This window comes from Adiantum capillus-veneris, chromosome 27 (assembly GCF_014529385.1).
Source record: "Adiantum capillus-veneris isolate H3 chromosome 27, ASM1452938v2, whole genome shotgun sequence".
Classification (NCBI taxonomy): domain Eukaryota; kingdom Viridiplantae; phylum Streptophyta; class Polypodiopsida; order Polypodiales; family Pteridaceae; genus Adiantum; species Adiantum capillus-veneris.
In genome coordinates, this window is record NC_140957.1 from 128,860,684 (window position 1) to 128,873,063 (window position 12,380).

The 12,380-nt window shown below is 43.2% G+C and overlaps 1 protein-coding gene across 3 annotated transcripts in view; it reads right to left on the reverse strand.

The window, feature by feature from the left end:
- Positions 1-397: 397 nt before the first annotated feature.
- The window catches only part of LOC147422750 (putative protein S-acyltransferase 22), a 33,037-nt gene continuing 21,054 nt past the window's right edge, over positions 398-12,380 (reverse strand). For all 3 annotated transcript variants that reach the window (XM_086503671.1, XM_086503673.1, XM_086503672.1), the window contains 7 exons: positions 2,379-2,654; positions 2,232-2,300; positions 2,046-2,117; positions 1,764-1,892; positions 1,588-1,668; positions 1,340-1,501; positions 398-1,268 (listed from right to left, as the gene is read on the reverse strand). In XM_086503671.1, the coding sequence (XP_086359797.1) occupies positions 729-1,268; positions 1,340-1,501; positions 1,588-1,668; positions 1,764-1,892; positions 2,046-2,117; positions 2,232-2,300; positions 2,379-2,654 (1,329 nt within the window). In that variant the 3' untranslated portion in view covers positions 398-728. The remainder of the gene's footprint in view (positions 1,269-1,339; positions 1,502-1,587; positions 1,669-1,763; positions 1,893-2,045; positions 2,118-2,231; positions 2,301-2,378; positions 2,655-12,380) is intronic.

Here is a 12,380-nt window from a genome sequence, read left to right on the forward strand (position 1 = left end):
ACTCAGTTCATTTTGTCTTTAGGTCATATTGGAAAACCATTTTCCAACTGTTACAGGTACTCGCATGACACTGTTGACACGCGAACTTCTGAAATGCTTCTCACATAACTTTCCGCATTTTGTTTTTGCAGGCTGTTTCCTTCCACACATCAATGTGTTTATGATATACAAATTTTTTGTGATTCTCTTTCCGGGTGGATCGTTGACATGGGTGTACTTTCTCCTTAAAAAATTTGATGCTCGACAACATTAAAGTGTAGATTTCAGGCAGATTCTGGACAGGGCAGGCATATCATCAAGCACTACAAAAAAAATCGGTTGCCACCAAAATTGAATGCAAACATTGAAGGATGCACACAATAAATGAAGGTAGGAAAAGGGAGAATTAATACCCACAGAAAAGAAGAGTATGGAAGAGCCAAGCAAAGGTTTGAAAAACAACTTATCCAGGAGAGACAAGTCCAATTACTGGCTCTCGACTAAGTCTCCACACCATAGCCATATTTTTGTCATAGATAAATAATCACTTCCCTGAGTTTTGGGTAGTGCCAATAACTACCCCATACACACTCCAGCTCAACTCTTGTCAGCATATATGCCAAAAATAACTCCTGATTTATCTCATTTCTTCTCAACTTGGCTAATACTCCTGATTTGTCAACTAGCCTTTCAGCAAAGGACGACGACTCCTCTTGATCCTACAGTGCTTCCCTTGATCCTCATTACAGCTACACAAGTTCCTCATTACATTCGTTTTGGTATGCAATGTCGCAGTGCACAGCTGAAGCTACTCCAGGTGTTGGCTCCAAGACTCCACTAGAAAAAGAATGGCTAGACCTAAACACATTGCGCGCTTCCCTCTGCAATGGGTTTAGTGTATCTTTCACTACAGGATGGTTCAAAGTGCCTGAGTCATTCTCGCTGCTATCAAGCTGCTCAAATGAATCAAGAGGGAGCTTGCCATTTTGCCATGAACAGAGAATGAACTCATTTAGGCGACCAGAATGACCGCATGAGAACCTTCTACTGGCGCTTCCAATTCTCTTGGAAGCCACCAATTCTCCACTAAAACCTTGGCTACTCGCAAAGCTGCTCTCTATCTCTTTCACCAGAGCATCTGGTTCTGTCGACAATATGGGCATAGAAGTTGAAGCTAGCTGTGCATCCTCCTCTTTATGTGAAAAAGAGTTCCAGGGATTAATCTTGATTGTCGAGAATCGTTGAGAGAGCGCCCTCCAGGAAGCACCAACATCCTTCTCTGCCTTCAGCTGCATATGTAAAACGATCCCTTAGCAACACAACACAAAGATATACAGAGAAAAGAACACGCAAATGCCACCTCATGATCAACTGATAAGGGTCCACCAATATTCTGCTTTTGCTGGAATCTTGCGGAGCCATCAGAAGTGGGACCTGGCATCAACAGAGATTTTGGCTGGAGCTTCTCTGTATCCCACTCTTCATTTCTCTTTGCCAAAATATACTCGTATGTTGTTAAACCCTACCAGTTAAAAGTCCAGACAGAAAATTTCACCTCTCCAAACAAATTAAAGGAGCATTTTAGCATATTAGTGTGATGAAGCTTACCTTTCTTATGAGAAGAACATGAAAGAATATAAGCTGGGCCAGAAGATAGGTTGCCACCATTGCCACAAAAGTGCAAGACACCTGCACAAAATACCATTGTTTCTGATTTGGTAGTCGAGTTGTTTATGATCCAACTATAACTTGGTAGTCCACATTCAAACAAATAATGTGCTTACCAACACAAGAAGGTAGCCCAAAGATGGAAAACTCCTGCCCAGCCTCAGAGAAATAATATTTTCATAGCGCCTCTCTCTCAGGGAACGCTGCACTATTATCCAAAGTCCAAAGGACCATTGCAGGGTGAACTGTCTTGTCAAGACAAAAGGAACAACAAAGAATCAAAGAGAGAGATGTAAACATTGTCTACAATTACCACAAAGTAAGAAACATTTTGATGTATGTATGTCATTTCAAACCTTGCACCTTGTGGGCACAACACAGTAATTAGTTGTCATTACCATAAACGAAGCTGCCACAATTAGGATGATAAAAATCTTGTAATTTCTCTTACCAATGCAGTTGTTCAACCACTGTAAAGACAAATAGAGGTATTAGGATTGTCACTACACTCAAAAAAAGTGAACATAACCACAAAAGAGAATTGATTATCTCAATAACAACTGCAGAAAAAAGGGAAGCCTAACCTGACAATGGTGATCAAATCCATCTACACACTTGTCACAAACACAGCAGTGCTTGGTACGAAAGGAAATCTAATAAAAGAAAATAAAATATTTAGCAATTTAAGCAAACTCATTCTTACAGATCCAAATTGACAAACTTAGCAATACCGGAACACGGCACAAACTGCAAAACGAATTTCCATTTCCTGGCTCCAAGTCTTGTGCATTTGATGATTGAATGCATGTATCCACTGGACAGTGGTTGATTTTTGGACATTGCATGAAGCTAGGTAAGTGCTCTTGTGCCTGACCCTGTATTTTAGGCTCCAAAGACACCATTTCAAAGCTGTTCCCAGCTGAGCCATGCTTCTTAAGACCCCTCACTAGGACATTTGCTGGATCGCTTGTCACACACCATGTATAAAGTGCAGAGACCACCAATATCTGCATACAAGCAGCAAACCGCCCAAGCGTCGTGCATTAACCATATAAGCAAACAACTATGCACACTCAAAAGAGATGCATTGATAAATTTCTCGCCTCCAAATATACTTCTAGACTTAAAACATGTTAGCTCACATAACCCAACCACAAATATAGGTCCTAGAATTTTCCCTAGAACAAGATTACACATTCTCAATTCTCGTCTCTAAAAGGGACTCTAGAAGACTTGCAGATTACATCATAACACAAAAAAATTATTAGCGGTCGCTCTGCGACGGAACATAGCTATGCATGCATTGTGCACTAACACACTATGCCAATACACGAGGAGTCTACCTAGCTACGGCATGAAAGCATACATTGGCTTCTCGGGCACTACAGAGTCTCAAGCAACCACGTTAGCTAAAAGGGACTCTAGAAGACTTGCAGATTACGTCATAACACAAAAAAATTATTAGCGGTCACTCTGCGACGGAACATAGCTATGCATGCATTGCGCACTAACATACTATGCCAATACACGAGGAGTCTACCTAGCTACGGCATGAAAGCATACATTGGCTTCTCGGGCACTACAGAGTCTCAAGCAAACACACAGAAACCAAATGCAAAAGATGACATGAGCAACCTACTCACCTACAACCATCTACAAGCGTTTTGGGGCCTACATCTCATTCTAACTGAATGAATATCGGTGACAAGGGTAAGGAGAACCTCTCTAATCATTAGCTACCATCAGAATTGAATTTTGAAGACTACCAAAAATCCGAACTATTGGAAATCTGCCAAATGAAAAGAAAAGCTTTCAACTTAAAGTTGATGGGGCAGACAGCTTCCCTAAACTAGCCAACCACCCTATACAGTGGAAAATTTTAGGCAGAAAAACAGTACTTTTTTGGCATTAAAAATAATCTTTATAAAAAGCACCAATGATGTATGTGCTGTCCAAACTTGGCCATACAAAGCCAGCTTGTAATACCTTCTTGCTAGTGAACTCTAATTCAAAGTACCCACAATAGACACCTTCATGACAGCTAGTAAGAATCTCCTTGATTTCAATAGAAAGAGGTACCCTTCTTAGCACTTGATCCCAATTCCTTACCCTTGCAGTACACATGATTGTTCAATCTATATCTACTGACCTTACAAACCAACCAATACTTTTGGCCCTTGGTGAGGCCATCTGGCCATTCACCAGTATCAAGGAAGTGCATTATAACTTGCATGCAATAACTACCTTGACACAAAGGTTGCTTCAGCACATTATGTCACAAACTGCTGATGTGTCAATGTCACTGAAGACCGCATGAATTAGGGGCACCCTGAGCCTAACCCTACCCAACCTGCAAATCCCGGCCAAGGGGCCTAAACCCTAGCAGAAACAGAAGAAGAGAAAGTCTTCACCAACTTACAGAACCTCCAAAACCCCATCTAACAAGGCCTAAAGTAAAGCAAACAGGGCCTAGGGTAAAGCAAACACACACACACACATGACGTGGTTGCTGTACGGACGTCCAATAAATTTCATTGACCTATTGATGACACGGCATCTGTACAAAGCCCACGTTTTGCATTGGCTGATGATATGGCAGGCTGTACAGACTTCCACGAGCTACGCTGGCAGCTTTTGAGGACTAGATGCTTTTGAACTTAATGCTTTTCATGTAAACTGCTTTTGGTAAGCCAAGGGCCTTTAAATATGAACTATGGCTCTCTCTCTCTCTCTCTCTCTCTCTCTCTCTCTCTCTCTCTCTCTCTACCGCATGCAAATGCAGAGCACAGCCACAGGTGTTGTACCGTGTTGAAGCAATATAAAGAAATACCAAAAGGGTCGCCATCGTTTGGGGCCACAGCTCTCTTGGGATGGAACTCCACCACTTCGTGTCTCATGCATCGTGTTTCTCTTTCAATTCAATTGTTTTGAAGCGTCTCCAGTCTGTTCAATCTGTTCTTTTCTGTTAGAACGTGGTGTGGAACATGGTGCCCTTCCATTACACTTGTATTAGAGCTCTAGTCGTGTGCTCTTTTGAAAGCACACGAGTCCTACCAAGAACAAATAGAGCACAATACGAGTTCCATCTTGACAAGCTTCACAACATACTTTCGCGGCATCCTCAACAGAATCTCCCAATGTTGCAAAGTTTTCAACAGTTTTTGAATTACATGTTACCCCCTCTGATGCCCCAAGTGGTACCACCTCCTCCAGCACCAGAAAGTACATGAGCCTCCACCGACAACCTACTCAGCATTCTGTCTCGATGGGAGTGTCTTTAGGAACATGATACAGTCGTCTGACCTTGATCTAGTGCAACTGCCTCTGCCACCGCCATTGCCACAATTTCTCCCACCATCACCTGGGTACAATGGTTGGAGCTAGTATGGATATCCCTACTATCCACATTAGGGGTTTTCACCTAACCAACCAAAGGATTCTAAAGATGGCAGGACGACAACAATTTGACAACATCTATGCTTTGGGGAACTACACAGAAGAATCAAAGATTTCTCGATGTCACGTGCACATCTAACCCTATGTGTACGTGGACAAGCTACTTCATGACATGGATTCAGTTCAATTCAGTTAGCCTAGCTTAGGAAGTGTTCTGGCACTTTTGTGAGTCTCGCAGACCGTGCATGTCCAGGCACTTAGAGTAGATGCATATCCTCTGGTTGAACACAGCATGATCATCAACATTACCGTCAGATTCCATCGCATTTTTACAGTGCCTAGACCTAATTTCCCTATTTTAGCCATTTTTCACTTATTATTAATAAGTGAATTTTATTGGGAACTGGGTAGAGCAAATTGAGTAAGTCACTATATAAGCAAACTAGCGCTAGCACTTTCAGGCAGAAGAGGCAGCACAAACCAAGTGTCCAACAGAGCACCTTCTCAGCAAGAACACCCCCCCCCCCCCCCCCCCCCCCCCCCCCCCCCCCCCCCCCCCCCCCAGCGGAACTCCTAGCGTTTTCAGCCAACAAAGAAGCCAGCGTTTTCAGCTTTGCAGCACCTAGCGACAGCAGGACCATAGCGTTTTTGCAAATTGACACCAGATCAGCCCTAGCGTTTTTGGATCAGTAGGACAACATAGCGTTTTGCACATTCTCCGCGACAGAACAAGCATAGGCATCAGAGTTTTCAGTTTTCAGCAATCAGACTCCACAGTAGAACCCCCAAACCTCGCAGATCTCACCTTCCCGCAACATATCCTCACCGCACGGTCAGATCAGCCAGCGTTTGCAGATTCAGCCCGGAAAACGCAGATTTCAGCATCTACGGTATCAACGCGTCGTCGTCGCATCATCGTCATCGCCGTCGTCACCGACATAGAGTCAAAATTCAGCAGATAAAGATTTGCAGATTTCAGCCATTAGCCTTTTTAGATTTCAGCCCGTCTCGTCATCGTCGACATCGTCGGCAAGTCCATTGCATTGTAGAGATTTGTGCAATCAATAGTAGACCGCTCTCACCATAGAGAGTGGGGCCTTCGGAGGAGGGTTTGACAACATTCTGGTGTCGTATTCTCTTCTCTCTCTATCTCTCAGTCTCAACACCTTCATCCATAGTGTTTATACACTTGTTTGTGTCCATTGCACTCTCTCACTAAAGGAATGGAAGGCTCTCCCTTCCGTAAGTAAAAGGAACCCTTGAGCACAGTTCGGAGGACTCATCTTGAGCAAAGTTCAACATTCACATCCGCTAAACCTTACATTGGTATCAGAGCTTTGGCAGTGTTTTGTATCACTCAAGGAAAGAACCACAAGAATTTTTTTTGCTTGTTGCAAGTCGCACGTAACCCAAGTCCTCTTGGGCATGTCGATTCCTAATCGTGTTTTTGAACAATGACAGGAAACCCAAGAAAGAAGGGCTTGTCCAGCCTCACCTTGTTTCTCTTTTCACTCATTGAGAGCGGACCGTGCACTTAGCGGCAGGCCAATCGACGTGAGGTGGGAAAAAGCAACCTTGGTGTGAGCGCAAGGCCGCCAAGGGGTGCACCCGCGGGAAAGAGAAGAGCTCGGGTAAGAGAAGATCCTTCTCTAACACAGATTGCAAGCTAAAGACCACCCTCAAGAACCTCAAGGACCTCAAGAACTCTAGACCCTCAAGAACTCAAGAACCACAAGAACCCGTGTTCCTCGCGAACTTAAGAACCAACCACTTCAGTGTATGGTCATCACCCGAAGCGGAATGGATACTTCGCATGGAGGTGGTGAGCATGGAAGTGGCAAAGAGGACTTTTCCCCACCAAGAGGTTTTTCCGACCCTCCCTCTTCTCCATCTACGCCAAGGATTGTACCAAATCCTATGGAGGCTTTGGTCAAGACGATGATGGACATGAGGATACAACAACAAGCGCAACGCGCCGCCTTGGAGCACGAAGAAAGAAAAGCAAAATTGGATCGTAAATATAAAGAAAGAATAGCCGAATTCGATCGCAAGTGCGAAGAAAGACGGTTAGAGCGTGAAGCGCAAAGAGCCCAACACATGCAAGAGTTGGTCCTACTTTTTTCTAATATGCAGGCGCAAATTGAACAGAATTAGGAGAAGGAGACTCTTAGTCTTTGCTTCCCCAAAGTCAGACACACATGATTTGTATGATAAAGATAAGCATGATGATTTGCATGATCAGGTGTGATTATTCACAAGAATGATGAATTGCATGATAATGATAAGCATGATGATTTGCATGATCAAGATGTGATTGTTCACGTCTAGTGAAGCTAACCTCATTGCAGATTCGATCGATCACGAAGAACCGATCTTGGCTCTCGAGTCGAGGTCCAAAGAACCCCCACAGGAAGTATTCTGTGTTCGAATGCTCAGTCAGTACGCATTGTTCGAGTGTTCCATTCGTGATGCTTTCCTGTATTTTAGTCACCGTCCTTATGTGATCCCTTTTCACAGGCATGCCATATTGTACGATAAACACGATTCACTCATGAATGAGCACGGATGTATGCGGATTACTCTTGAAAAGATGAAATGTTTGCATTCAAGGAATTCACATTCCATGTCTCTTCTTTGGCATGACACAGTATCCGAAAGAGCACAAGAAAGATTGAGCATGTCACGTGACATATCCAACCCTATGTGTCCGTGGACAAGCTATAGCATGATCAAGGTTCAGTCAGTCCAATCTGTAACCGGCCTGTTAACTTCAAAAAGGACGGTAGACTTTACTTCAAACCTTGATTTAGCTTTCACCCATTATTAGTCGTCTATTCTACCTGTGCTATAATGACACAAGAGAGGGGAATGGGATATAGATGCTAGAATGCATCTGTATGCGAGTCAGACACTAGATTGGCCCCTAAATAGGCGCCCCTTTCAGTATTTCTTTATTCTTTGAGAGGGTAAATTTACAAAGTAGAGTACTAGGAATCCTCTGTCTATATCCAACTAGATACCACTTGATTTGGCCAAATTTCGACAACATAACAACCCCAAAACTTGCGCGAAACCAATTCCCCTACTGGAACTCACTTCCACTTGCATACACCTTCTGATTCCAACTCAAAAAGAGCAATTACAGCTCGCTGGAATTTCTGGTTTTTCACTTGTTTTGAGCCCCAACACTTCCCAGAAGTGTTCTCTGACAATTGGACACAGTTCCCAATGCATCTGGCATCCATACGGCTGGAAAACAGTCAATTTCAAACCGCTGTATTTTCTGGTTAGGACCTGTTTTTGACCTAATTTCAGCTGTCAACTGTCCATGCACTGTTCCCAATGCCTTGGACTACGTGCCCCTTGATTCTGGCATGATTCCGAGCACAAAACAGCCCAAAATCAACAATAAAACAGTGCTGATTTTTGTGTGTTTACTTGAGAGGTTATCACCCTCTCGTTTCCCTGCTTTGGAGTAGCAGTTAGCTACTCTTGTTCCTGTTCAGGGAGGCTCTTGCCTCAGCAATAGAGCATCAAACCACAAGACTGAACATGGCCAATCTGATGAGCCCACTAGAGGGGCATAACCACAAAGAATAGAGGAGAGAGAGAGCAGTGAGAGGTGTGCAGGTCATGACATCCTGCCCCTCACTGTACATAGAGGGTAAGCCAGCACTCCATTGAAGCTCTCCCACCTGTGACAACACTCAAAAACGAGCTCACAGCTGAAAATCATGTTTTTGCCTTCTCTTTAAGTAGTAAACTGGCCTCAGAGTGCCAAGTGTCACTCATTTGTGCAGTTTCCCACTTTAGACCCTCCGGTCTACACCTGCAGCCTCTGTTGACGTGGCCACAAAGTAACAAAATGATCCCCATGTCAAACTGCACGTAATGACGCGAAGACATTTTGCCGTCCAAAAATAGCAATCCCTAAAATTTAAGAGTTTCTGCCATTACATTCTTCTAGGTCATCTGATCCTCTTTGTACACTGCAGCCACACCCAGAACTGAAATGTAGCCTATGTAGCAAAGGATTCCGCTTTGGCTGGCCAATGACCCCACTTTGGCTAACCATAGTCCTTGTCCAACCTTAGTGCTCTTTAGCCGTCAGGCCTAAACTCTCTCTGAACAGTTCCACACTGGCTATGCAATGCAAGGCAGTTAGATTTCCAGAGGGGTGTTTCCAAAAGGTAAAACAAACGAAATTCCCCAAAGAAAGAGAAAATAAACAAAAATGGAATTGCCACTCGCTGGTGACATACCCCCCTCTTGAAATCTCAAACGTCCTCGTTTGCACCTATGTCATACATGCTTACAGTCAGCACTCGAGTGTCCGGACACCGTGTCGACACATGTACGACACATACATGCTTACAATCAACACCTCGTTGACACATGTATTGCCTGCGTGCGAACCCTGTCCCAATGACATAGTGGAAGCATCACACCTGCCATTGCGTTGAGTCCATAACTTTCGAATGACAAAATGGAAGCGTCACATTTTGCCACTGTCTTTTAGTACATGTTGGATCCAGTAACCTTTCGAGCATACCCAAACCGACAGTTTAAGAATGCAGTTACACATGTACTCTTCAATAGAAATAATTGTTGTACCCTTGACAAACTGACAAGAAATACTCACTTCTATAGCACTAAACAAACTTTTGGACATTCCATAAGAGCAATTGCCAAACTGACAATCTGTACAGCTCTAACATTCATGTAACATGCACTTCATTTGAGCTCACTGTAAGTAACATGTACAACATTTCTTTCAGAAGCCATTGTCACACTGACAATCCATGTAGCTCTGAATCTCAAGGGGTCAAGGTAGGTTGCAAACCAAGGTTTTAAGTTCCCATACTTTTAGTGACTCTGCAAGTTCACTTTTTTCCATCCACTTGACATCCAAAGGTGAATAGCTTTTGAACTTTACCAAACAGCACCTTGCAACCTTGCCTTTTCTTTTCTTTCTTTATGTGCCAAAATCTGTTTCGGGACCAAGATCTCGTCAAGTTCCTCGACTTCCCGCTGATCTTCAGCTGGCATATCTTCTGGCACATCACCAACATAGGGTCTGAGAAGACTCACGTGAAACGCATTGTGAATCTTCCAACTCTCAAGATTTCAGCCTTTATGCAATATCACTGATTTGCATACTAAGCATCGAAAACAATCTTTCTATGCTCTTCATCTTGATCTTTGGAGATTAACCTATGATCTACCCTTATGATGTCACTTTTATTGGGCTGAAAATTCTCTTTTTGACCCAATTTTGGCAGCATAATTGTAGTAGAAACCTTCACAACCAAAAATCCACATATCCAAGTGATTATCCACGCATAATAGAGCACTTTTGCAAACCTGTCCTAGAAATTCAGCACGCTGAATTCTCTGTTTTTAGCTCCTAAAATGCTCCAGATCACTTGTATTACTGTCCTCTAGCTTCCCCGAAGCTCTTGGGACAAAAAGGCATCAAATAGGGTCAAAACCCTAAATCTGCAGAAAAATACAGCAAGCTGTATTTTCTTCTTTCGGGCTCTGTTTTGCGTGCCAATCGCACCAATTCGTCGCCTTTGATCTTCTGCATCAGTATGACTACTTGCCCTTTGATTTACACGAGATTTCTCACAAGAAATCTTATTAAATCATCATGTACCTGTTTTGAATTAGCCTTTAGCTAATTCGGTACCTGTATGAAATCATTCCAAGTGGAAGGAGTCTGTCCTTGTAACAACAATGTATTCCACCACTGACTTGCATTTTTTTTTTTCCAGAAAAGTGGCAGCTTTCCTGACTTTAAATGCTCCTTCCAACAAATGCTTTGTCAAACTGTTCGAGGAAAGAGAAAACCTTTGTCCTCTCATCAAAGCCATTGAATGTGTCAATGGACTCACTGATCATATTCTTTGTATGGCTTTAGCTTATCCATTGACTCCAAATTGTCAAAAGAGACAGTTTGCATAATGGGTACACCTGTGGGAGCCATCTCTACTCCCTGGCCAATAACATGTTGATGTCCAGGTGTCATATTCACTGATGGGATTGAAAAACCAGCCATACCCAAGTTGCCTTGTGACACCCCAAACTAACCTTGTGTGCCCTGAAATCCTGGGTGCAAACCAATGTTTGCATACATGGGGTTGGGCACCATGCCTTGCATACCCCTAAACACTGTTCCTGGCATGCCAAAACTGCCTTGAACTTGATGTGCTATTGATGAAGATTGTATGAACTCCATAAATCTTGGATTCTCCATCAATTGCTTGAACATGGTCACAGCAGTAACAACCTGCAAAGCTTTCTCTGCTTGGCCTGAACTCTCGCCAATTTCATGTGCAGTTGAATAGGCTGTCTATCCTCTAAAGAGGAACCCTCCTCCTTGTTGCCATCCATCCTGTATCCAAAGAAAGACTCGTAGCCTTTCTCACCTGTATCCAAAGAAAGACTCTTGTAGCCCTTCTCACCTGTAAATCCAAAGAAAGACTCGTAGCCTTTCTCACCTGTATTCAAAGAAAGACTCTCGTAGCCTTTCTCACCTGTAAATCCACTCGATCTAATTTCAAACCCTCTTTGTTTTCAAGGTCATCCCAAACTCTCTCTGTGTCTTTAACCCAAACTGACCAAGGCTCACTTTTTGAGGAAAAAGTGATTTAATCCCGTCCATGGAACCATGTAACCGACCTGTTAACTTCAAAAAGGACGGTAGACTTTACTTCAAACCTTGATTTAGCTTTCACCCATTATTAGTCGTCTATTCTACCTGTGCTATAATGACACAAGAGAGGGGAATGGGATACAGATGCTAGAATGCATCTGTATGCGAGTCAGACACTAGATTGGCTCTTAAATAGGCGCCCCTTTCGGTATTTCTTTATTCTTTGAGAGGGTAAATTTACAAAGTAGAGTCCCAGGAATCCTTTGTCTATATCCAACTAGATACCACTTGATTTGGCCAAATTTCGACAACATAACAACCCCAAAACTTGCGCGAAACCAATTCCCCTACTGGAACTCACTTCCACTTGCATAAACCCTCTGATTCCAACTCAAAAAGAGCAATTACAGCTCGCTGGAATTTTTGGTTTTTCACTTGTTTTGAGCCCCAACACTTCCGAGAAGTGTTCTCTGACAATTGGACACAGTTCCCAATGCATCTAGCATCCATACAGTTGCAAAACAGTAAATTTCAGACCGCTGTATTTTCTGGTTAGCACCTGTTTTTGACCTAATTTCAGCTGTCAACTATCCCTGCACTGTTCCCAATGCCTTGGACTACGTGCCCCTTGATTATGGCATGATTCCGAGCACAAAACAGTCCCAAAACAGCCCAAAAT